General features: G+C 36.3%; 1 protein-coding gene across 2 annotated transcripts; it reads left to right on the top strand.

The window, feature by feature from the left end:
* Nucleotides 1-1342: 1342 nt before the first annotated feature.
* Nucleotides 1343-22210, top strand: LOC128018457 (leucine zipper putative tumor suppressor 1). 2 transcript variants are annotated; one of them, XM_052603957.1, is made up of 6 exons: nucleotides 1343-1470; nucleotides 16623-17114; nucleotides 17863-18705; nucleotides 18865-19053; nucleotides 19305-19499; nucleotides 19588-22210. In XM_052603957.1, the coding sequence occupies exons 2-6, from the start codon at nucleotides 16761-16763 to the stop codon at nucleotides 20173-20175; spliced, it is 2169 nt and encodes a 722-aa protein (XP_052459917.1). In that variant the 5' UTR covers nucleotides 1343-1470; nucleotides 16623-16760; the 3' UTR covers nucleotides 20176-22210. The 2 variants fall into 2 exon arrangements, with proteins under 2 accessions (XP_052459917.1, XP_052459916.1); XM_052603956.1 differs by lacking the exon at nucleotides 1343-1470 and adding an exon at nucleotides 14485-14678.
* Nucleotides 22211-24923: the final 2713 nt, after the last annotated feature.

Genomic DNA, 24923 nt, shown 5'->3' with positions numbered 1-24923 from the left:
ACATGGCAACTATGCGGTGTCATTTCAATGTTAACATCAGAAATGACAGTGTTATTTTGGTTGCCTTTTATCAACACTGATCATTAATTCAGTCGCTCTGTTGCATAACCATGGCCTGAGGGAGCAAGAAACAAGTGTAGGATGAAGAAAAAGAAAAGAGAAACAGAAGGACAAGGGTAAACATCAAGCTCTTTACAGGTTTATAAAGCAGACAGACACAGGAGAAAAATAATAAACAATATCATGGACCCTCTATAAGCCGCACAAGAGGGACTTTTGAAGTGTTTGCCTGTCAAGTGCAATTCCCAGCAGAACGCACCATTAACTCATTTAATTCGATGCTAAACATCACTGCTTCACACTTCTAATTCCTCTATGTGAATGGCGACTCGACATGACGTTGTGTTGCTTAATATTTTTGTGGAAATCATGATGCTTTTTTTTTTCAGTGGATAACTCATTTCAAACAAAGATTTTGGTAATCACTGCTGAATAAAAGTGTTTTAATTTTTATTTATACATTTCCTTGAAAGCAAAAGAAAGGAAACACTTTTGAATGATACATTCGCTGGAGGGCCTGAAAAATATAGTTTGTTTATGATATAGGCTTAATAAAAGCCTCTGACCTCCTCGCTCAAAAAGATATGAGCAGCATTTGCACTGCTGGAAATAGCTGCTGATAATGACTTTATATTATGTCATTCTTTTCTCTGATCCAAAATATAAGAGTTGTGGGTTAATAGGTAAAAAACGATTATGACACTTTGCTCATTCACATTAATGAAGAAAGCATCATTGCACAAGGACACAGATGTTTTAGAAAGAGTATCTCTACACCATTCACATCCTTTGGGGGTCACAGCTGTAATAGATGGCAATGTACTGAAAAGACAAGAATGGCCCCATTAAAAGCTGGCCCTTGGGAGGTCTGAAGTATCATATCCCTCTTAACTGTCATTGCCCTTATGTACTGTAGGGCGGACGTGATCCTATCTCGCGAGTGCTTATGCTGGGATTCCTGAGGTTCATGTTAATGCAGCTTGTTTTATAGTCGATCGCCATCTGGCAGACCTGTAGAAATGCACATGAGTATAGTGCCTTATGGATCACAGCCCACACAGTGTAGATGGCATGACAGGACAGGACCAAACGCATGCACGCATGGGGTAATATAAGAATTCTGCAAAAGTATAAAAGATTCATTGCAGATAACAAAGCAAAAACTATACTGCCGTTTTTTGCAAACAGGAATTTGTGGAAAAAGATAAACCAAAAAGGGAGGGAGAGGAGAGGGAGGGTTTGTGCGCTCGTGGGTATTATACAAAACACCCACATCATGGAAGTCAGTGGAGACTCAACCCACAGTACAGGAAAGACAGAGAGAGAATGCTTGCAATCTCCAGTTCTCCATTAACATACGAGCAGCCCCAGGGTACTTAATACAGCAAAAAAACAACACACAACATTGTGGTGAGTCACTACTCATTTGATATTTATTGTGGGTTTTGAAGAATTTGAAATGTTGTTGTTGTTGTTTTCATTTTTCCAAAAAAAAGAAAAGAAAAAAAGTAACTTTTATTTATTATTATAATTATTATTGCTGTTGCTATTATTATTTAATTGAATACTTTAAAACAATTATTTAAGATATACTATCTGAAAACAAGTCTCTTAATATATAATTTTGCTTTAAGAAATGTATCAAAGGATGTGAAATGTATGGTGTAAAATATTCTTACTGGAAAAGAAGACAAAAATACGGATTAAGAAAGAAGGTTTTTTTGCAGTGTTTTGAAGGAGAGTTCTTCAGAACTATGTGTGTAATAATTTTTAATAATGACTAATCATTTCTGATCAACTTAAATGAAAGCCAGCTGAACTGTCATACATGTGACAATAATATCATATGAGTGTTTTCATGAGGAAAATTAAGGAACAGTATTGGGACAAAATAGGATGAACAATCATAATATGATAAAAAAAAAGTAAAGGTTCTTTGTGAGGAACATGTAGCTGAATCTAATTTACAGAAACAAAAATCAAAACAATCATGCCACAGCTTGAAGCAAATGTGATCATAGTGACCACAGAGACTGCAATGGATTATGTTTAAAAATGCATTTTGCATTACAGACTCATTTTTGTCTCAGTTAACCATGTTACTGTATATATGCCATTTTTATCTCCTTACATGGTCAACTGTTATTGTAGGCAACCATTTATCATAAATTATGTTTTTACAACACATTTTCCTGTTAAAACTTGCATAAAGGGGTCATAAACCAGTTTGCAATATTTAACTACGACACATTAGTTATAAAAGGTTAAAAGTCGGTGATGATGATCACCTGACATAAAAAAAGGTAAATGGGCATGTCTCATCCTGTCTCATTGGTTTCAAAGAAACTGCAAACTGGGGGAAGGTAATGCTGTCTACTGAGAATAACAGTGTGAACACATGAGTCTGTTACATGCCAAGACAAGTTCAGATAATACACAAGTACTTGAAGACATGTGGGAGCACAGGGTTTTTTTTGTTTTTGTTTTTGTTTTGTTTTTACTTAAAAACAGTTTATTTATTATCCTTTATAATATCCTTATATTATCCTTTATTTATAAGTCCTTGAGTTCAGAAAAGGCAGGGAAACAGATACATAGATTTACATTGAGTGGTAAGAGATTAACAGGAAATCTGCACAGTCAAGTTTTAGAGAGTAAGTGTGTGAATGGGTGTTAAGATATGCGTTCATCTGACACACACACATTCACAACTCCAGTCCTTCAATGAATGTCTTGTGAAGAGAAAAGCTGCATGTAAGAAACAAATCCAGAATTAAAATGTTATTTACTCCAAACCTTTACTTCCATAATCTGTAATAACACTTCCTCTGGTAAAAAAAAGTTGTCTTGCCTGAATCAGGGGAGAAAAATGCACAGATCATGAACTGTTTACAACTGTTTGACTGTTTACAAACAGTCCAAAGCAGCTCTAAACAAATATGTCTGTGGATTTTGATGTGAGAGGAGATTATGTTTTTCACTGGAGGAAGCATTATTATGGATTACATTTTGGCCAAAACCAACAGTTAAAGTTAAAAAAAGACTTGATGGATCAGATTTTTACAAGCACGTAGCTTTTCACTTAAAAAATTTTAACTGTTGGGCTGGAGTCGTGTGGGTTATTTGTGGATTATTGTGATGCGTTTATCTGCTGTTTGGACTCTCATTCTGTCGAGGGACCCATTCACTGCAGAGGATCAATTGGTGAGAAAGTGATGAGATGTGATGTGATGTGATGGGGCAGTAATGGCCTATGGTTAGAAAGTCGGACTTTTAACCCAAAAGGTTGCAGGTCCAAGTCTCAAGTCCGTCAGGAATTGTTGATGGGGGGGTAAATAGCTAGCACTCTCTTCCACCCTCAATACAACGACTGAGGTGAGACCCTTGAGCAAGGAACCAAAACTCCAACTACCGTATTTTTCGGACTATAAGTCACATCAGTCCAAAAATACTTCATGACGAGGAAAAAAACCATATGTAGGTCGCACTTGACTATAAGTCGCAATTATTTCGAACCAAGAACCAAGAGAAACCAAGAACCAATAGAAAACATTACCATCTACAGCCGCAAGAGGGCGCTCTATGTTGCATAAAATAGCCTAGCTATGCTTACAGTGTATTATAATGTCGCGTTTTTTCTCTCTAAATACACATTTTATGTATATTTAATGCATAGTGTAGGTCTATTTTAGCATGCAGCAAACCTTTTTAAATTTTTTATAAATTCCTGAAAATAAATAAATAAATTACTTTAACCATTTCACTGATTGTATTAATTGGTCAAAATTCTTAATGGTCGCTTATCGGTTAAACGGTTAAAATTAACCCGTAGACTAAACCCATCAAAATAAGTCCCGCCTTAGTAAAGGAGATCTCATACATATTTAAACTTACAAAAAATATTAAAATCTACACAAAAACAAACTAGAAGATTAATCATAATAAAGTCTGTTACTATAAAGGATTCATATGTATTTAATTTATAGAGTGAAGTGTTATTTTACATTTGTTTACTTTATTTCTGTACCTGAACATCTAAAAAACATTGTTTATTTAATATGTATCTTTGTTCTGTTGTATTTATGTAGGCCTGCTGAATGTTAAATGGATCCAATCCATGTTCATTAGAAATAATTTGATGATGCAGCACTAAAACTGCAAGTGTAATGTAATGCATGTGTTGTTGAACTTTGCTGATTTAAAACATGATCAAAATACTATCTATTTTGATGCAAAATTTCAAATAAGAGAGGAATTGACAAATATCTGTATCGGAATAGGCCAATAAGCGTTTGTTAAAATTGGTATCTGTATCGTCACCAAAAAATACTGTGTGTATATATATATAAATATATATATATATACACAAACACACACACACACACACATACATATATACATATGGCAATAACACAGAGCTATTGGGCCACTCAAAATTACCACAAGGGAAATTCCTTCACTGCAACAGCCCTAGGTAACAGTGGCCAGCAGTTAAACGGTAACACCAGTATCCCGTGTGAGCTCTTGAAGCCCCGCCCTCTTCTGAAAAGGAAGGCAGCAATTCCATCTCATTTGCATTTAAAGGGACAAACACAAAAATCTGACTTATTTTACATCTTGAAAAAAAGGAGCATATAAAAGCTCATTCAAAATATTATTAATATATAATAGTATAAATGTATTTGAAAATAACACTGTCAGGGTAATACAAATATTAACTGTCTCTTCAAATCATCAGATAATCATCAGATAATATGACCTTGCTATAACACAGCAGGGTTAGTTCAGGTTGAAAAATATCATGTTGTGCAACTCCACGAAAATGTGATATTTGTGAATTAATAATTTATGATATTCATGGCCCATCAGGCAGTGCTAAACTGTTCTTTATTTGGCCTTCCCCTGATACACACACACACACACACACAAGCACCAGAGCTGTGTGAAACTTGAGACTTTATCCGAACTGTATGAACGAAGCTTTCTGTTTCTCTGTATTTTACACTCTCTCACTGTCTCTGCATGTGGGAGGAACAGTTGGTGTACGACTTCACCCTGAATAGACAAGTTTATCATCCAGTTTTAACAGAGAGTCAGTTATTTTCCAGTTCACTGGAACTCCAACACAATTCACTCCCCTATCCTCATGCCAAACATATTCAGCAAAGGTCTTGTAAACACATTTCCCTTCAAAAAGATCAATATCTCAATATGGTGCACAGCTCTTCCCAGTTAAACTATTTTTGACAATCTTGTGTCTACAAGACTAAAGTTTAGAACATATTATGACCTCTTGAAAGATTTTGTTCCAGTTTGGTTCTACAGTATTCAAAACATTCAGATGTATTAGAGCTGGCTTTCCATATGCACACAGTTAATCCTTTGAAGACATGTTCTTTCCTGCCTTCAGAAATTACTCATGTGTGCTTATGAAATCTTGTGTGGGTGAGAGATGCAGTCGGGGTGTTTAGCACTGGCACTGAACAAGGTGTCATGCAGTGACATTCTTTCAAGAGAAGAATAAAAGGTGTTTTTGGATCCAAATACTGATCTTTTGCAACACTGACGCATGTTTTGGTACAAGCACCTTCACAAGTGTACTTCTTCAGAAAAAAAAAAGATATTATCTATTTACCCCTATACATCTATGCAGAAAACAAGCAAAAGAAAGAAAGAAAGATCTGAATTAGGTTCATGAGGGTCACCACCAGAATCTTTTAAAAATACATATCTAGAAATGGTGTGGTATTGTGCGGTTCCTATCTGTCAGGGCTCATTCAGAGAGGAGTGCATATCAGTTAATATTTCATGAAAATGACAGAGCGTATATTTCCCAGATACACTGGGCTCTAAAACTTCTTTTGGACAGATTCCAGAGGCTTCTAGGCTTTCAGAGAGTCGCTGACTCTACGAGGAGCCAGACAGCAGAGATCAATCAGAGACAAGAGTCTAGATGCTTGATGACATCTAATCAATTTTCCAAAGACAATCCAAGCCTAGCAAAGCAGCAATATGATAATAGAAATAAATTGTTAATGGCCATCTTTGCATTCTTCAAATCAAAGAAGGCCACTTCTTCATCTTATCTTACTCTTATTAGAAGTGGTAGTATGGAACTAGTTTACTTCAATAACACATCAGTTTTCAGCAGGCCCGTGTGGAATCTGCTACTAGAAAGCGAATTATCCGTCGCCCTTTGCAAGTGTGTCATGAAATACTTTGATGGTGATGCTAATTACATGATGCTCCCTTCCTGTATAACTGCTCTTTTTGAAAGAATAAATCAAATCTGATTACCATGGCTCTGTTAGCCCCTGCTGGTTGATATCATAACTACACCATCTGGCTGTAATGAGCAAAATATGCAGTTAGAAGACAAGATCGTCCAGCATTGGCTAAAAAAAAAACTAAAACCAAAGTCATTTTCTCTGTAATTTCATTTAGTTTTCATTCATAATGTACTGCAGGTTTAGTTTTAATAACCTTATGATTCATCATTACAGCAGTTTCATTTTCAGTGCTGCTGTTGCTGGGTTGTTTAATCAGCTGAGCTCGCTTTCACTCTATCCAACCTACACAGCCTTCATTTAACTCCAGATTCAGCTCCCCCTCCATCATTCCCTCCTCTGCCTTTATATCTGCATTTCAATCAGTCTCCTACACACCTTTATCCGAAACAGCTAAGGTCAAAGGCCACCGGTGGAGATCTCTAATTTAACCCACCATTATTATTTTCCCTTCACTCACACAACATGTGGTAAGACTGAGGGTCAAATTCAGCTGGCACCTGTTTTTTTGCTAATTGTTTTGTTGCATTGTCAAATGTATTTGAATTTAGTTTCTGTTTTCCCCAGTAAATGAACTGGGAAAAACTGAAACTAAATTCACTTACATTTTTATGACTCCAAAACTAACTAAAAAAAAAAAAAAATAGACTTATTTAGGCCACCTGAATAAAACATGAAAATGCCAATAGATAGCAATACACTTGACTGTGCTGAAAAATTATTTAGCACTGTTAAACATTTTTAAACAATTTCCATGATAGCTAAATAAGACTAAATTATAGATTAACTTTGGAAGCCCTAAAATACATTTGTTTTAATATAAAATAAATGAATAAAATCTAAACTAAAAACTAAGCTAAAATAATAACCTTGGAAAGATTACTTGGAAAATAGGCCTTAAAATGTAATGCATTCATTTGGTATAATGAATAAAAAAGCTACAATAATAACAACAAGTTATTATTATTATTATTATTATTATTATTATTATTATTTAAAAAATGTAAATAATAATAATAATAATAATAAATTAAATAAAATATCACAAATATCAAAATATCTTGCGTGTTAAAATAGCTTAATGGAAAGGATCAAAACAGAACAGAATGAAGGATTGAGACATATTTTTCAAAATTAAATGACTATTAATTTAACTTGGTGTCATAAAAATATTACAGCCATGGCATGAGATGCCGAAAAACAGTGATATGCGACAGAACAGCATTAATGGTAACCTTAAGTTCAACAATAGAGATAAAACAGACAGCACACTGAATATTAAAAATACTTTGTGTAATGTTGATTCAATAATTACACAATACCTATGGTTTTTCTTCATTTGGGGGCTCAACAGTGCAATTAACTCATTTCTTTTTTTGACAGTAATATTAGACACAAAGTGTCTAAAGTCATTAAAACTAATAGACAGAGTAAGAGCTGTTTCTCATAGATAATGGCTGATTTATTACTCCTCTGCACAATACCCAATACCCAAAATCTAACTTTCAAAGAAAGGCGTATAGCTTAAGCACTCTAAGTGGTCGGCGTGCATACGAGAGTGGGTCAGAAAGTGCAGTGTGGGCGTTGGAGAGGACTCTGAGTGATGCTGGAGGAGGAGATGTCCTTCCTTTTGAATTATTCACTCCATCACGGTAATGCATCTCCCTTCATGTTTAGAGTTCCTCTTTCAAGAGTGCATTTACTCTCTACTGCTCCAGAAGTGGCTGAGAGCTTGAGTTTGAGAAATCTGTCCAATTGGATTCTTGTATGTTTGCTGCTCTCAGTCCAGTTTAAGAATTAATATAATAAATACTGCTAAAATGGTTCTCCTTCTGTAACCTATTTTATGTACTCTTCAGTGAATTCTCTCAGACCTCGATCTCAGATCATCCAGCACAAGATGAGTGCACTGTTGTATATTGGGGGTATACAAAATAAGGTAATGCCTGGAATTTGAAACCATCAATAATGGCCTATAAAGGCCTTCATTTATTGTTGTCATGGAGACTTGTAGGTGCATTTTGAATACATGATGCATTTTGGTATGAATGTGTCCAATCCCAACTGATTTTCTGTTTGCTAATAAGGTCTTATTGGTGGATCATGTATGCCAGTTGACCCTCCACTGAACTCAGCCTCCTTAGTTAGACAAGCTTGTGAACTTCCTATAGATTTCAGTTAACATAATAATTTTCAGTCAGATGTGCTTATAATGTGGCCACTATTTGTAGGATATTAATACATGTGCTGGAATAATGTGCAACATTGCAAAGTAAAGATTGTTTCTACAACAGAATCAAAAAAGTTAATTGTGGCTCTATACCTCACAATTCAGACTTTTTTCTCGCAAGTCTGACTTTTCTGCTCAGAACTGAAACACTATCAATTCTGAGTTTGTTAATTTGCCTTTAATATATTCTTTGTTTGTTCATCAAACCTTATTAAAGTTAACTAATTGGGCATTTTTGTAAAGTCAAGTAAAACCAGAAAAGTCTAATTTGATAGAAAAAAAAAAAAAAAAAAACTTTGAAAACTTAAGCAAGTGAACACAGTTTGACCATTAAAGGGATAGTTCACCCAAAAAGCATCCTGCCATCATTTACTCACTCTGTTATTCCAAACCTGCAGGACTTTCACAAAAGAAGATATTTTGAAGAATGCTGAAAAGAAAGTCAAACAAGTTTAGAATGGCATGAGGGTGAGTAAATGATTAGCTTTTTTTATTCTGTGTAAACTGTTTAATTTTTCCTATCTCTTTGCAGTGTTACAAGCTCTTGGTGCATAAAGAAGATCTGTAAAGTTGTAAAGACTAAAGTCTCAAATCCAAAGAGATATTTTTAATAAAAAAGTTAAGACTCATCCTCACACCCCTGATATGGCTCGTTCTCTGCTCACTCAAGGCCGCGGTGTGTGACACTGTTTCGTTGAGAAAGTGAAACTACTTTGTTTGGCCTTCCAAAAGAAAACACGACTAGAAATCATGTTTAGATCACGTTTATGATGAGTTTTATGTTTATGTCTCGTCGCTCCGGTCAGACAGGGCATCACAATATGTTAAGAGGCATAACATTTCCATCACATGCTTGAGGTATTCGGCCGATCACGTTGCATTGGATAGCTGGCCAATCAGAGCACACCTCGCTTTTCAGACCGATGAGCCTTGTAAAATAGAGGAGAAACAATAATGTACAGTATGTAGAATATATATATATATATATATATATATATATATACATATATATATATATATATATATATATATGTATATATATATATGTATATATATACATATATATATATATATATATATATATATATATATATATTTATTATTTTTATTTTATTTTTTTACCTTAAACCACAAACACATTTCATTGCACCAAAAATTGTTTTTTTTTTCCAGCATCATATAACCCCTTTAAGTTCTTACTGTGTCAGAAAGTCCTGCAGTGTGACTGCTGAAAAGGCCATCTAATAGAAGCATATTTGGGGTGATAAACACTTCCAAAACGGAGTAAAACAATTCAGACTGGTGGACAGCACGGTTTAAAAAAATAAAATAACTGCTGGTACATGGAGCAAAAAAAACAAAAAAAACAATAACCTATTGCTTTTTAAACCAGTTACTGAATACACACAAATTGCAAGGTAATGAAACTAAATCAACAGGGGCATGTTGTTCGATGTGTAAAAGCTTGGGACACAGTGACGGGCTTTGCTCCAGATGGTCATTGTGCTCAGGTTTTCTTTTTTTTCTTTTTTTTGGTGGGGGGGTTATAAGATCACATCTGCTGATAGACAGGGAAAGGGAGAGAGGGGCCTAACAAGACTTTCCCCCACGGACCCTTAGCAGCTGCACACAATATACCACCAATTGAACCTCCCTGACTAGATGATGGATAAATCCATAAGAGAACATTAAACATCCAATGTAGAGAGAAATAGAGAAAAAAAATCTCAGATTGCCTATTTAGAGCAAGACAGTACTTTACCGAGCCTCATTTTGCATGTGACAGATCATTCGATTGAGCAAAAGAACCGCATGGATGCATAGTGCACTATCAGTTTAGCTAATAATCACTTGTGTTCATACAGACTGCTGGGAGAATGCAGCAATATCATTATCTTATAGCACATAGCCGATTGTGGGACTGAAAAATATTATTCCCACGGGACACCGAGGTCTGCAGTTACAATCTCATTTTTGTAATTGATCTATAGATCAATATCATCTAGATAAGGATTTATGATGATAGGGACATATCATCATACATATTATATATATATATATATATATATATATATATATATATATATATATATATATATATATATATATATATATATATATATACAGTACACATACATAATGAAAGATCTGATTCTTAACGGTGCAGATGTAAGTCTATGGGAGCCATCTGGCAGTCGCAGGTGTGGTAAAGTGCAGCAGTGTACGCTTTGTTTAGACTGCAGTAAATCTTCTACAGTACAACAGCCCAAACCAAGTCTCTATGCATGCATGCAGTAATGGATTGGCCATGCGTTGGATAACGTCTGCTGGTCACACTTTTCATAGGATGTCTTTGTCCTACATAGGTTGACAAACAAGTGGAACGTGTGAGGGGAACAAAACCACGCACACATACACTCTCAAAAGAACCCCACTGTCTGTGATAAAGGTCTTTCATGGCCAATTAAAGCAGCTCGACTTTCCACCTCAATAACATCTAAGCATCTATTAGTGGCAAGCCCCTCCCGCACACACGCTCTGTCGCAGCTCCCGCTGAGCTCAGCTCAGTGACTGTATGATTAGGTCATATCATTCTCTGAGAACAATGAATCAACAGTCGAGAGCATGAAGAGCCAAAGCCGGCTGTCTAAAGTCTGCATTACCTACTCTCCAACAAACTGTAAATCATGAGTCCTACCGCTGCGTGATTACAATAGTGTCTGAACGAGCACCAGGGTTTCAAAGGTCAAAATCTGAAAATGAATCTCAAAGGATCTTCTTTAGTAGGGCAAAGTGTCAGTTATTATATAGACATTAAATGTAATTCACAAACCATATACTTCCAGCTAAACTCACAATAAAGATAATTTATTGACATTTATGGTTCGATGAAGAAGAATCTTTACCATCCATGACAGCTTTTCATTGCACAAATGTTTTTACTCTCTTAAAACATTCTTTTTTCCACTATGAAGATCGTTTTATGAATGTAAAGTTCTATTGAAGTAAAGGTTCTCCACTGAACCATCAAACCCAGTAAAGAACCTTTATGTTTAAGGTGTGTAGTGGAAAGGGGTTCTTCTGATTATTAAAATGTTCTTTAAACTAAGAAAACAACTATTTTATGGTGCTTTTATGGCATCAGTGAATAACAAAAATCACAGCTCTGCCCCCGAAAGAATGGGCCGCTTTTCAGAAACAACATTTAAGGCATCATGTGTGCAAAAAGTAGCCAGCAATACATGTATCCGTGGATAAGTGAATTCCATAATGCACTTTGATGGAAAAATTATAATTTAAAATATATAATAAATTAATAATTTTCTACAATAACAATGATATATGACAATATTATATTTAATTTATAAATAATAAGAAATAAAAAAAATTGTTTAAAACATACTGTTAGTCAATTGGAGATGTCTTATTTTTTCACAATAGTCATCTGGCACATATGACATCAGTCATCGCCCAATTGAGACTGAGAACTGGATCCAACTGAAGATGTCATAAATCAAGTGGTACTACTCTGAAGTGACCAATAAGGGCTTATGTCTTTATACATAAATGCATATCTCATTATTACACTGCTGCCCTCTCACTTTCATAGCAAGATACCATATTAAACAACAACTCCTCTGGGAACTCCTAGACACTTAAATCCACATTCATAATTTAAAGAAACGTATTCAATGTGCTGTCTGTACCCCATGTCCCGAGGGGCCACAGCCGTAGACTGGGCGACCTTTGATTCCTCGCACACTTGCAAATGTGCCAGTCCATTGTCCACGGCTACAGCCTGTTTTTGCATATTGATCACAGTGATTCCTCCACTAAACACTTACAAAGAGCATCTGAAGGATCAATACCATGCCTTCTGCTGCTGTCTTGCCAAATCAAACTTCACCCCTAAAATAACTTCTTGTTGGGGTGCAATGAAATTAATACTCAGAAGGGATGTAGGGTGACAAAACCATGCTAAGGCTTTCAAAAAAGCATTTTTTTCCCCACTAAAGATTACCGCCTAAAATGTTTTGCGAACTCCAAATCTAATGTTCCCTCCAAACAACACAATTCTTCCGACCTTGCCGCTTTGGACAAAGGGATGCATCCGTAGAGATGGGATAGAGTTTCACAGCCAGATTGATTATCTGAAAGTTTGCCTTCTTTGTTCTGGTCCCCACGGTGCTGAATATGCGCTTCAGATGAATGTACACAGATGCAAAACTTGGATGCAGAACAATAGCTGTGTAGTGGTTTTTATGACATTTTGAGTTTACTCTTAGATATTTTTATCGTTTTCAGAGACAGTTACGTGATGACTGTAGAACAAGAATTTAAAACAATTGTTGGGGAAAAAGTCCTTATGATAATTTATTTAAAATCCTTGAATAGAATCCAAACAAGCCTAACAAATAGACTTAAAAACAAATGTGCTAAATTGAATTTCTTATCGTACATATCTATAATTAACATTTTAAAGTTAACATTCTTACAAAAGCTTTTTTCCCCTCATTTTAAAGTAAAAAAAAAAAAAACATCCTTATAAAAAGATTCATTTGCAAATATTATAAAATATAAAATTGGAATATCGCACCAAACATTTGTGAACCAGCACCGTTTCCATCCAACGAGTCAAAGAGAACAAAATTGTCACTTCCTGGGAAACTGGCACTATACATCGCTAAGAAAAGTAGGAGAAGCTACTGAATATAATAATTTTCATATATAATAAATAACTTTCAGTTCAGAAGGAGCAGACGAAACACAAGGAATGCGGTTATTGCTTTTGGAGGTGGATGCTGCTGTTTGGGAACGCAGTCGTTTAATAGTTCTGGGAGGCAATTAAGACTTCTGCGCTGGCATTTCCGAATGACCATAACAACATTTTAGATCCTGTGGAATGATATCAGTCCACTGGTTAGTCAGAATTTACCATCCCATAGCGCAAAGTCACATGACTTTGGAGGAATTTATTCAAAAAATGCATTTATTCGCATTAACCCTTTTTCGCACTAGTCAAAAACCACCTTAAGTGAGTGTAAAAACTTTTTTGCCAATCAAGGCATTTTTATTTGAAATTTCCTTTACTCAATTGTCAATTCTGATACAATACTTCAAAATGAGCATACAAACAGGGTGATGGACCAGCTACTGACCACTTCCAAGCAGAAGGGCCACTTAATTGTGACTTCTTCAATAAGAAAGTATCAAGAAGGTCATTTAAGCATGTTCAACTGCTTTTGGAGGCTATTAAAATATTTCCCTGTTTTGGCTTTTTAATGATGATTTTTACAAAGAGAAACATCTGCACAAAAAGACACCTCGTGCATTTTATGGCAACACACTTCTTTTTGAGAGGTAGTTGGAGAGTCATTTATTTTATGGTGTAAATGTCGCACTCAGCCTAAATAAATGTCCAAGCTCACTGAACCTCATACAAAACAGGCACACTTCACTGGACAAAGACACAGAAGGAAGGAGGGAACATCAAGCTCTTCTTTCTTTTCCTGGAGGAGTGTTTGTTCAGAGTGGGTGCAGGGCAGTTTAGAGAGGAGGGGAGGGTAGCAAAGGGAGCCAACTGGGAGAAGTGTATGTGTTTGTACAGGAAACAGCAAAAGATAACGATAAAAAATGAGTGAAAGTCACAAAACGTGCAGTTTTTTGTGTGTATTATTATTATTATGTTAAGGTGTTAGTGTACGACAAAGATGGAGCGGGAGAGAGTGTGACAGAGGGGGCACGCAGCTCATTGTAAGCAGCAGTGAGTTAATCTCTTTAGCGGCACACGTCTTATGTAAAGAGGTGTAATGGTCTCTGCCCCCTCCTTGCCCCAAGGGACCTCAGGGGACACTGGAGTCCCGTCTCCCAGCAACATTTGCATGACGGTTTTTCCAAAAAAAGATATGAGGGGGAAAAACTGGTGAATGGTGATAAGATCCACCCCCTTTGCATGGTAGGCTCTCGTTTACAGGCAGACTATAGAGTATTCTGTGGTTCACTCAAGGACAAACACATTCTGACTTGCCACAGGGAGCATGCGAAGGAGATTTGATTCAGATTGGACAAACAAAGTGACTGCGGATTTATCTGTTTGAAGAGTAAGTGTCATTTTATCCTCTATTTTATTCTGGTAAGCCTTTGAAATTGATAGTAATAGCGGAGTAAAAAGAGGTGATTTTGGGTTACTGATGCCAGACAGACATTGAGACGGTCCAACTGAGATTGTTTACCTGGAGCACATGGTCTGTGTGCATGTGTCAAAGCACGATGCAATATGCGACTTGACTTTTGCTGACTGTTTTGTACCTTTTATTTGAACAAATAATGCAATAACAAAAATAATATGCAGTGCATACATCTTGCTTCTCATGAATGTTCATTTGTATTATTATTTGAACGCATTACAAAAATACTTCCTCCATGGGTTGACAAGAACTGTTTGCTTGTTCCAGTGATTTATGGGAGTTATTTGAAATGGAATTCATTGCATTTTTAATATATGACAACTACGTAATGTATGTTGTAAAAGAACGTGTGAATCAATAATAATCCAGCATTGTGATTAATTTGCAGTGCTGCATAAATGAAGAATATTAGAATTACATCACTGCTTGGCATGCCTCGAGGAAAAAATATGTGTGACTCTCTTAAACAAAGACATTGATGAGATCGCTTTTCATTGGAAGGGACTGCCAAAGGGCTGCCTAAAGCCATTAAGTCCTTCTGCTGAAACAGATGTGTTTATTTGTAAGAATGCGGAATAATCATATTTAATTAATGCACATATGTAATGAAAACCACATGAATGATAATTAAGTTGTTTGTGAAATATCATCCTTCTGGCGATGATAGAGTATAGACAGTTGAATCAGTGTTTAAGATGTCATTAACATAGTTATACCCCTACTATGTCTGTTTTATTCGATTTTGGAACAGTATTCACAGCAAAACTTATGGAATATGGAGAGATTGGACACAAACACAGATGTGGTTGCATATATGGTTTTCTAATATAAAAGCAGCTGCAACGCAGCAAAGTTACAACAAAATAACATAAAAAGAAAATTTCTTTGGAATGCATGAATTCATAATGTGATATTAAACAGCTGGCATATTGTCAGTGTTTTTTCTAGCTAATAAGCCTTTAACATATCAGCCATCACAATTAGGCCAGTTATACAAAGCCACGTGTGATGATCACGGCAGGTCTTTTGTTCAGAAAGCCCCTCGCTATCTGCTCTGAAAGACAGATGGAAAGTATGATGTGTTGATTATGGATGTGTAATTTATGCTTTAAGCACATATGAATCATAAAAGAAGATTGAGTAGCTGGTGACAGATCCTTGGTACTCAGGTGACTGACATGTCCCATCTCCCTAGTGGGCTCCCATGATTACAATATTATGTCCAACGAATGCAGCCTTATATATATATAGGCTAATATGTACTGCAAGTTAGCTCATAAGCAAGTTAGACCATTCTTGTTTGTTTCCCTAAATAATGCTTGCCCCATTATGTTCAAGCTAAAGTCTGTCCGTTACATAGCAAATGAAATATTTTTAAAGTATTAAATATATAATATACATTTAAAAATAAATGGGTTTGTACTTTTTTAGTCAGGTAGAAATCAAACTCAAAGTGCATGTAAACATACTCATTGTTTTTTTGGCAGCCTGACAAGAAGTAGGTCTTTTGACCTACTGACCAAGTAATATGAATAGGTGTTTGACCTAGTCACACTAATCTCAAGCTTGCATTTGCCTTTGTTTGTCAAAGAGGAGGGTGTTCTTGGTACTAGTTCAAAGACTGCATTTAGTATTGTTTCCATATTGTAAATCAGGATAACTGCCATTAGGTCTACCCCTACTGTATTGCATGTAGACAAAGAGCCAACAAAACTTACTGTAGTTCCTGTTTGCTGACCTAGTGAACGTTAAGTAAAGTAAACATCAAGACAAATTCTGCATAGACTTTGGTGCTTTATTGCTCTAATGACAAAAGGAGACATCTCATTTCATTTCTTAAAATCCATGTTTTACCAGGTTTCCCAAAATGGGATTAAGAGGGATCTCCACACAAGGCTTTGAGTCCGTCAGCCCTTCCTCCATGATTAAAATTCTGTAATTACACACCTGCCGCCACCAAGACCACCACCTGCTTTCTCCAGATGTCCAGGAAACATGGGTAGTGTCAGCAGTTTGATATCAGGCCATAGCCTCCACAGCAAACACTGCAAAGCCTCTGAAAACAAACTCAAAAAGGGGCTTCAGTCTAAGAAAACAGGCCGTAGTTTGGATGGCCTTCTAAAGTATGGTTTCTCTCAGGATCATTGCAGCACCAACAACAACTCGAAAGTCAGCTATCATTCAGGCAAAAATGATGACTTCTTTTACATCAAGGTTAGCAACAAGCCCCGAACTGCTAACATTAATACAACTGAAGACAGTCAAGGAAGAACAACTGAGACGGACAATGAGGTGGACAGGAGAGGAGGGCCACCAGAATTAGTTTTGCTGTCTGGAAAACTAGAAAAGGTAACAGAACTAGAGTAAACTGGAGAATAAGCAAGGTTTGAACTACAAAAGTAAATTTTTATTGCCAAAATAACATAACATCATCAAGAGTTTAATTTCTACACTCCTTATATTGTTGTGCATTATGGAAGTATTTCAATCCTATAAAAAGTACATTCAAATTCCATACAATTCCATTTAACATTCAAACAAAGCAAAATGTCTGCTCAGGAAGCATGTTCAGTCCACTTTCAAGCAGTCAAACCCAAAAGATGGCCCATCCCCCAGACATTGTTATCACACAAAATCAAACAACAGTCAAGTATAGTTGATGTTAAGTAATCCCCACCAGCCCCTGACACTTTCACTAAGAGCTTAGCGGTGTCTGCTCCATTTAATTAAACCTCCAGATTGACGAGGTAAGAATGCCTTGATCTCTCCAGAGATTCAGTCCAATGGCGGTGTGGCACTTGCAAGCACCTCATTCTCTGAACTGCCTCCGTTTTAATAGATCAGGAAGTTAATGCTAAACCATGGGGTAAACATGCTTCCATGGGTAAGAAGAAAATTACTAGGATGTCTTGAGATTGTCTTGTGGATCAATCATTTATGCAAAATGTTTTGTTGTAATGTCCTGTCAGTTATTACGTTGATAGCATCTGATCAATAGGTTTTAAGTGTCCTGCCATAAAGTGAATGATCAATTAGTTGTAGTGCACTTCAAATTCCAAAAACACTGATCTATCTTTTTTTTGTCTTCTCTCTTTAGAGTATAGAGAATGCTTTAATTCGACCCACTGCCTTCAAACCAGTTCTTCCTCGAAGCAGCAGTTCCTCGGTGGAGACTCATAACAACTTGAGCACTATCCTTGGCAAGAGGATTAGTCCTATAGACAGGCTAAAAGATCTTCAAGACCCCAAGCTAGAGACAAATTCTGGTACCTTCTCTGACTCTGGAAGGAACTCTATGTCCAGCCTGCCCACTCATAGCATCAGTGGCAGCAGCCAGATGGACAACCTAAGCACTTCAACTAACCACATGGCACGCCATGGAGGCCTAGCCCTAAACATGGACACATCTCAGATCCCACAGTGGGGTGTAGCAGGGATGAATGGAAACTCTGGAACCAGCTGGATGTGTAGTGGGACTAATGGTGGAAACAGTTGGGCCAATGGATTTAGTGAAACAAACATTGAGTCGACAAATGGCAATAAAAGATCCATTGGTGTCCTAAGTGAAAGTGTGGCAGGAGCAAGAAGTCTAAACAAAGAAATAACTGCTGCAGAACTGACAGTTTCATCCACTGAGCCAAAGATGGATTTCTCAGGAAACCAAGAGCTGCTTCTGGAACAGAGATTTACAATTTCAGAGCAAAGCTCAACAAAACCGTCATCTTCGGGGGGCTGTGTCCGATCACCAATTTCAATGGATGAATCACTGATACAGCAGCTGGAGGTGAAACTTCTAGAACGTGAAACAGAGCTGGCGGAGCTACAAACAAGCCTTGAGGAGAAGGAGACAGACACTTGTCATCTATTTGAGGAAAAGCAACGCTACTGTGCTGAGGAGATGGAGGGGTTGAAACAACGCTGTTCTACAAAACTCCGTCAAGTAAGCTGCTTACAATGTTCATAGAAGAGAAGGTGAACATATAGTTTAGTGTGACTCTAAAATCAATAAGAGTACCTTATCTTACCTTGTAGGTCAAGCAAATACGCTTTTTTCAGGTTTCTCCAGGCAGATCTTAATGATGGTTTGTGTAACCTGCAGGTGTCTCAGAGGGCTTTGAGAGCCCAACAGTTACTGCAGCTTCAGGTGATACAACTTCAACAGGACAAGGAACGTCTGCAGGAGGAGGTGGACCAGCTTAATCATGACCGGGACACTGCAGAAAGCCGACTCCGAGTCTATGAGAGCCAGAAACATCTAGTACCCACTCTAGAAGAGACTCAATGGGAGGTCAGTCTATAAGACTTTAATGTTGTAAAATGACAAATGTGTATAAATGGGATAAAGAGGTCAATTTAAAAGCTGAACAGTTGGGACAATTGGGATCAAAACTGTTACAAAAACTACTTAACCAATTTACATTAATCATTTATTATTATTTTTATTTTAAATATATATATATATATATATATATATATATATATATATATATATATATATATATATATATATATATATATATATATATATATATATTGTAGGTGTGCCAGAAGTCAGGTGAGATTTCTCTGCTAAAGCAGCAACTTAGGGACTCCCATGCCGATGTTGGAAACAAACTCAGTGAGATTGTCAGTCTCAAAGCCTCTCTGAAGGAGTCCAGATTTAAGATGGAAGAACTGGAAAAGAAGATCAAGGATTATGAGGAAGCACTTCACCAGCGAAGCACTGAAGTTGAGGTCTGTATTCATTGATATTAGATTAACTTGTAGTTACTACTGCATGACGTACCATCAAATATGACTTTGATATCTTTTTAAAAAAAAGGTGTCTAAGAATGAGTTTCAAAGAAAGAAGAATGAAGCCGACCTCCTAAGGGAGAAGGTGAACATGCTGGAAATGGACATCAAGGGCATGAAGCAGGACTTAGCAATGGCCAGAGAGGAGCAACAGCAGCTAATGACCATGAGAGCCAAAGTTGAGGAACAACAGCTGCAACTGCAGATAAGCCAAGCCCGGATGGAGGCTTTTGGGACTGGTCAAGCTAAATCGAAAGCCCAGGATGGAACAAGTGCCAGTAAAACATTAAATCATAATGGAGGGACTTCAAATTTGGATGCCCTACAGAAGGAAGTAGAGAGACTGAGAGGGGAACTAAAGGAAGAGAAGCAAAAGAAACATAAGATGATGAATACCTTCCAGCAAGAGAGACAAACGTGGAATAAAGAGAAAGACAAAGTAATCAGATATCAAAAGCAGTTGCAGTACAATTACCTACAGATGTACAAAAAGAACAAGGATCTAGAGAAGATTCTGAGGGACCTAACGGCTGAGATGGACAGTCGGACAGAGATGGACATGGACAGCCATAGCACTGACCTGAACTTTGAAAAAATTGTAGCCACAGAGATATGAGGTCATAGAGGATGAATGTTTTCACAATTAACCGAATGGTCTTAAATAGTGAATGTACTAGTGGGGTGGAATTCACAAAATTTAAAGGGAAGAAATGATGTCACATTAAATTTTAAAATGTCAGGAGATGCTCGAAACTCAAGAGTATAGCATCACTTGTACACACCACTGAAAGCTTTTCTCCTTTTAGGTCTAGGATGTCAGCCATGTGCATTCCTGAATAAGTTTCAATTAAAGGTGTAGTAAGCTATTTTGTTTATTAGAATGACACACGCACTTGACTGAATCTCACTGAATTAGTGTTCCCATAAACCATCACATCTGTCTCGGTGGCAGCCGTATATTCTGTTAACTTCAAATAATTGACCAAGGTCAGATTTTTTTGTTTAGCTACTTTAGCATTTTCTGCTTATCAGTTATTTTGTGCATTCATAGGACAGCCAGTGAATAGGAAGGTGCCTAGGAGTGTGGCAGTTGAATACTTGAATAATTGAACTTAATTCAAGTTAAGCACCCTATTAAGTTTCATAAGCAGTTGACAGTTGTTGGTTGTCCTGCAAGGATGCTATTTTGCTACCATTTAGATTTGAACAACCATGGCAACAATGAGATGTGCTTCTGTTTTCCTGCTGATCTCTGGTTACAATGGTAAGAGTAATGGAAAGTGTGTGCAAGTCTCATTTAGAGATTAATTCTGCAGAAGTTCCAGAACGGCTAACATTGCGCACATCACCTTTAATCTGTGCACATCCAACCAAATGCTTTACCTCACACTAATCCAAACCATCCAGTGCTTCTTGCCTAAACCTCGAGCAGTTGTACAGTTTCACTACAGGGTGGCACAATGATATGAATGTTTTATTTGCTGTCATTTCTAGTTGTCTCTCTTTCTTTTCATATGACATGAATCTTTATCACCAGTGTCTTGGCAGACAGGCTCACAGAAACTCTGTGTACAGTAAGATGATGTCATGATGAATGCAAATACACTGTTCACAAAATTACAGATACATATTTCATTGTTAATCTAAAGTATTTCATATTTACTTCACAGCTTTTTAACTGAGCACTTGTACTACCAGTACTAGACTATCAACTTTGAAGCCTAGACATTGTGCAGTTTCCATTGGAAGTGAAGTCACTTTCACTTGCAGATACAGATTTGTATTGGACAACAAGGGTTTGTTTAAAACACATTTGAACTACAGGAAAAGATAATTTTGCAATGTAACTTATGATTTCATATATTCCTTCTGTCAAAACCCTCAAATCTCAGTTGTGTCCCCCCACACCTCCCTCAAACTTGTCCTGCCAGGATTGTTCATGTGACATGAGAAACAATGCCGCTGGGCTTCATAACGTCAAACCTTGCACAATTCTTCTAACGGTGACATTTTACTGTTAACGGAAAATAAGCATGAATGAGATCTGAGAGATTTGTAAGGGAAGATTATTGGCGAATAAAGGCTTAAATTTGAGTCTATTACTCAAGTAATGCAAGTGTATAACTTGAGAAGACCTTGAACATAGCTCTGGACTACTGTTGTTTTTGGGAAAATAATGCTTGCTTAAAAAAAACAAAAGAGTGAGTACATTATAGCAAAAAGCTAAAAGGAATTGCCAAAGGAATTGTCTTCCTGGCGGAAAAGATCAGGTCTTAAAACTGACTGAACAACCATTTTACTCTCCAGTATGAGTACTGAATTTTGATTAGTCGTAACTTCAAAATGCTATCTACAAAAAGGTTTATCTAAGCTAGAAGAAGCCTGACAGTACCATGGTATGTTATATAGAGATGAAACAAGGTTTTTCATTGCACAAATTTGTTACCCAATGTTTCATCATACAAAAATTCCAAAAAAGCTGTCTTGTAAACAATCATCCAGAGAGCTTCTCTTGATTCGATAACAACAAACTGATAATCATATTATTGATGGCTGTGGGGTGTACGGCTGTCTCTAGATGCATTTGAATGCATGTATGTGTTGTACATTTCTTATTTATTTTAATTAAATAAATTAAGATTTTTTCTGAATATTGTTTCAGATGGTTCTCAGTTAGTTACTTTATTGGTTTATCAAGTGACATATGGGAAAACACCTCAACAATATCCAAAATCAAAGTTGTTAAAGGCAATTTGCTAGAGCCGGTGATTATATTAATCTGCAACACAGGTGAGTAAGTCAGACGATACATGATCTTCTTTGTATTTGTATTTTTTGCATTTGATCCTGTCCTCATCAGAGGGAAATGTAATTATGTTGTATTATATCATGAATTAGATCATTTATGGGCAATTTAAAAAAAATATTTGCGCTATTCGTCATCAACAGTACACAAAATAAGTATAAAAATAAATTGTGTGTGTATAATGATGATTATAAGATTTTTGTCTAATACCTACAGCTTGTGTTTTGATTAAATAGCTAAATCAGGGTATAAGTGTTTAATTGATATTGTGGAGTCGCCCTCTTGTGACAAACTTCTGTTATTACACAGGCCCAGTCTGAGAATCTTATGGTAAAAATAAAAAAACTCATCCAAAGTAGCTTACTGTTCAGCATTTGTCCTCTGTCTGGTTCATGACAAAAGATGCGATGAAAGCACTTTGATGAGATTTGTTGTATTTGCCTACTGCAGTATGTATTAAAGTAAAGTACAAAAAAAAAAAAAATCAAAGAAGAAATGCCAAGATGAGCCAACAGCTTTTTTTTTTTAACTCATTCATGATTAAATTAGATATATTTAACAAACACGACGGGTTTCTCTCTTTACCGTTGATTTGGAGTCGTTTCCTCTGCCGTCCTGTTCCTCCACGTGGATCTCGTGTTTATTGTGCTCTTTTCATCCGTCAAGCGAAAAGCCAAAGCTGCCGCCAAATTCAGGACAGGAAGCTTTCAAATATTACTTCCTCTTCTGTAAACTGTAAAAATTCTTCTTGTTCTTCTTGTTCTTCTTGTTCTTCTTCTTCTTCTTCTTCTTCTTCTTCTTCTTCTTATTATTATTATTATTATAGGTCTTTGGTTAAATTTACTCACAAAGTACATTGTATAGCCTATTATTGTATTTTAAGTGGTTGTTTAAGATTTGTATTTCTAGTAGGTCTAGTTTGTATTTCTAGGGTTAGTGTAGATTCATAAATGCATATGTTTAGTAAGTAACGTGTTTAAATGTTCAGTGTGCAATGTTGAAAGTTTTTTTTTTAACAAAAGATGAAAATATTGTAGTACGTTTATTATTATTTAGTTAAATTATTATTTTTGTTGTTGTTGTTGTTTAGTCCATTAAGATGGCATTTCTTTTCATTCAGGTGTTTCTTCCAGATCTAACTCTTCCACTAGATGTAGCACTAATCCACTCACGTTCTGTGAACAACTCTCTGAAATCTCTCTCACACACACACACACACACACACACACACAGTGCTTTTTCAGGCAACTGATAGAACAAACCTTTCAGACATATATGTCAGAACTGATCGTAGAAGTGTGTTTTTTGGCGAATATACTAGCAACTATTGAACAAATGCTTGATGAATTTGAACAACCGCATCTCTGCTGCCCTCTAGTGGAAGAGAGGACAGAAACGGAGCCGGGATTCCCTCTGACATACAGTATGAACATTCACTAGCATAGATTCAAGTATTTTTATTTTGTTAAGATGCTTAGACTTTAGAAATCGAACTGTGTATTTATTTCACAAACTTTATTTTGGGATCAAACTATAATTTCAAGACCCAGTAACGTTCAGACCTTCTTTTGAAGACCCTGATTTAACGTACATTCAATTTTAAGTTCAACACACTTAGAACACAATTTTTTATTATTATTGTTGACTAATACAGGCTATTAATACTGTTTGCATAGGTTATATTTATATCTTTAAGCAAATAAATTCACAGCTAGGCCTATGTTATACTTATATAGTGTACAGCAGTGTCTTTTAATACACACAGAGAACAGCACTGTTCAGAGCTACAGTGCTGTATATATTTAAAGCAGTACTGCGGCTCTTACAAGTCCTCCTCTGTACAGTAGGCCACCATGTGGTTAAGCATGCTAGAGAGGTTGGGTAATCCTGTAGTGATCGGTGATGGGGTCACATGTTGAGGTGTGTGTGTGTGTGTGTGTGTGTGTGTGTGTGTGCTGCAGAGAGAGATTAGCCATTGCTGGCACTAATTAAATACTTAAGACTCAGCCATAAGCACCGAACATGCTGACTAAAACCTCAGCAACACTTTGAGGCCCCATGAAGAAAACAGCACAATAACTATGAAATCATATCCTATACAAATATTAACATTGATTTATTTGTATATTACGCAAATTCATCTGGGTGGGTGAATAAGAGAATTCCCAACAAAGTATTTGCATGTATTTTGAATTAAGCATTTTATTACACACACACTATATTATACTATAATCACACACATTACACACACACACACACACACACACAGATATAACTAAAGGGTTAATTAATACGTATTGTGAATATATATTTTTTAAACATGGAGCAACTTTAAGAAATCTACATTTGTCTAAATACATATCATTGTTTTGCATAAAACACCATTCTTAACACTTTGATATTATGTATTACATTTACATTTACATTTAGCCATTTAGCAGACTCTTTTATCCAAAGCGACTTACAAATGAGAACAATGGAAGCAATCAAAAACAACAAAAGAGCAATGATATATAAGTGCTAAAACAAGTTTCAGTTAGCTTAAACACAGTTCATGT

This window comes from Carassius gibelio, chromosome A8 (assembly GCF_023724105.1).
Source record: "Carassius gibelio isolate Cgi1373 ecotype wild population from Czech Republic chromosome A8, carGib1.2-hapl.c, whole genome shotgun sequence".
In the NCBI taxonomy this organism is placed as follows: Eukaryota; Metazoa; Chordata; class Actinopteri; order Cypriniformes; family Cyprinidae; genus Carassius; species Carassius gibelio.
The sequence above is the reverse complement of the archived record's forward strand: the minus strand, read 5'-3'. Positions and strand labels throughout refer to the sequence as shown.

What these genes read in the sequence shown, in the direction of transcription:
- LOC128018457 (XM_052603957.1), top strand. Translation starts at nt 16,761, where the DNA reads ATGGGTAGTGTCAGCAGTTTGATATCAGGCCATAGCCTCCACAGCAAA. An exon ending in TGTCTGGAAAACTAGAAAAG is followed by an intron (nt 17,115 to 17,862) that starts GTAACAGAACTA and finishes TTCTCTCTTTAG; the next exon opens with AGTATAGAGAATGCTTTAAT. An exon ending in GTTCTACAAAACTCCGTCAA is followed by an intron (nt 18,706 to 18,864) that starts GTAAGCTGCTTA and finishes TGTAACCTGCAG; the next exon opens with GTGTCTCAGAGGGCTTTGAG.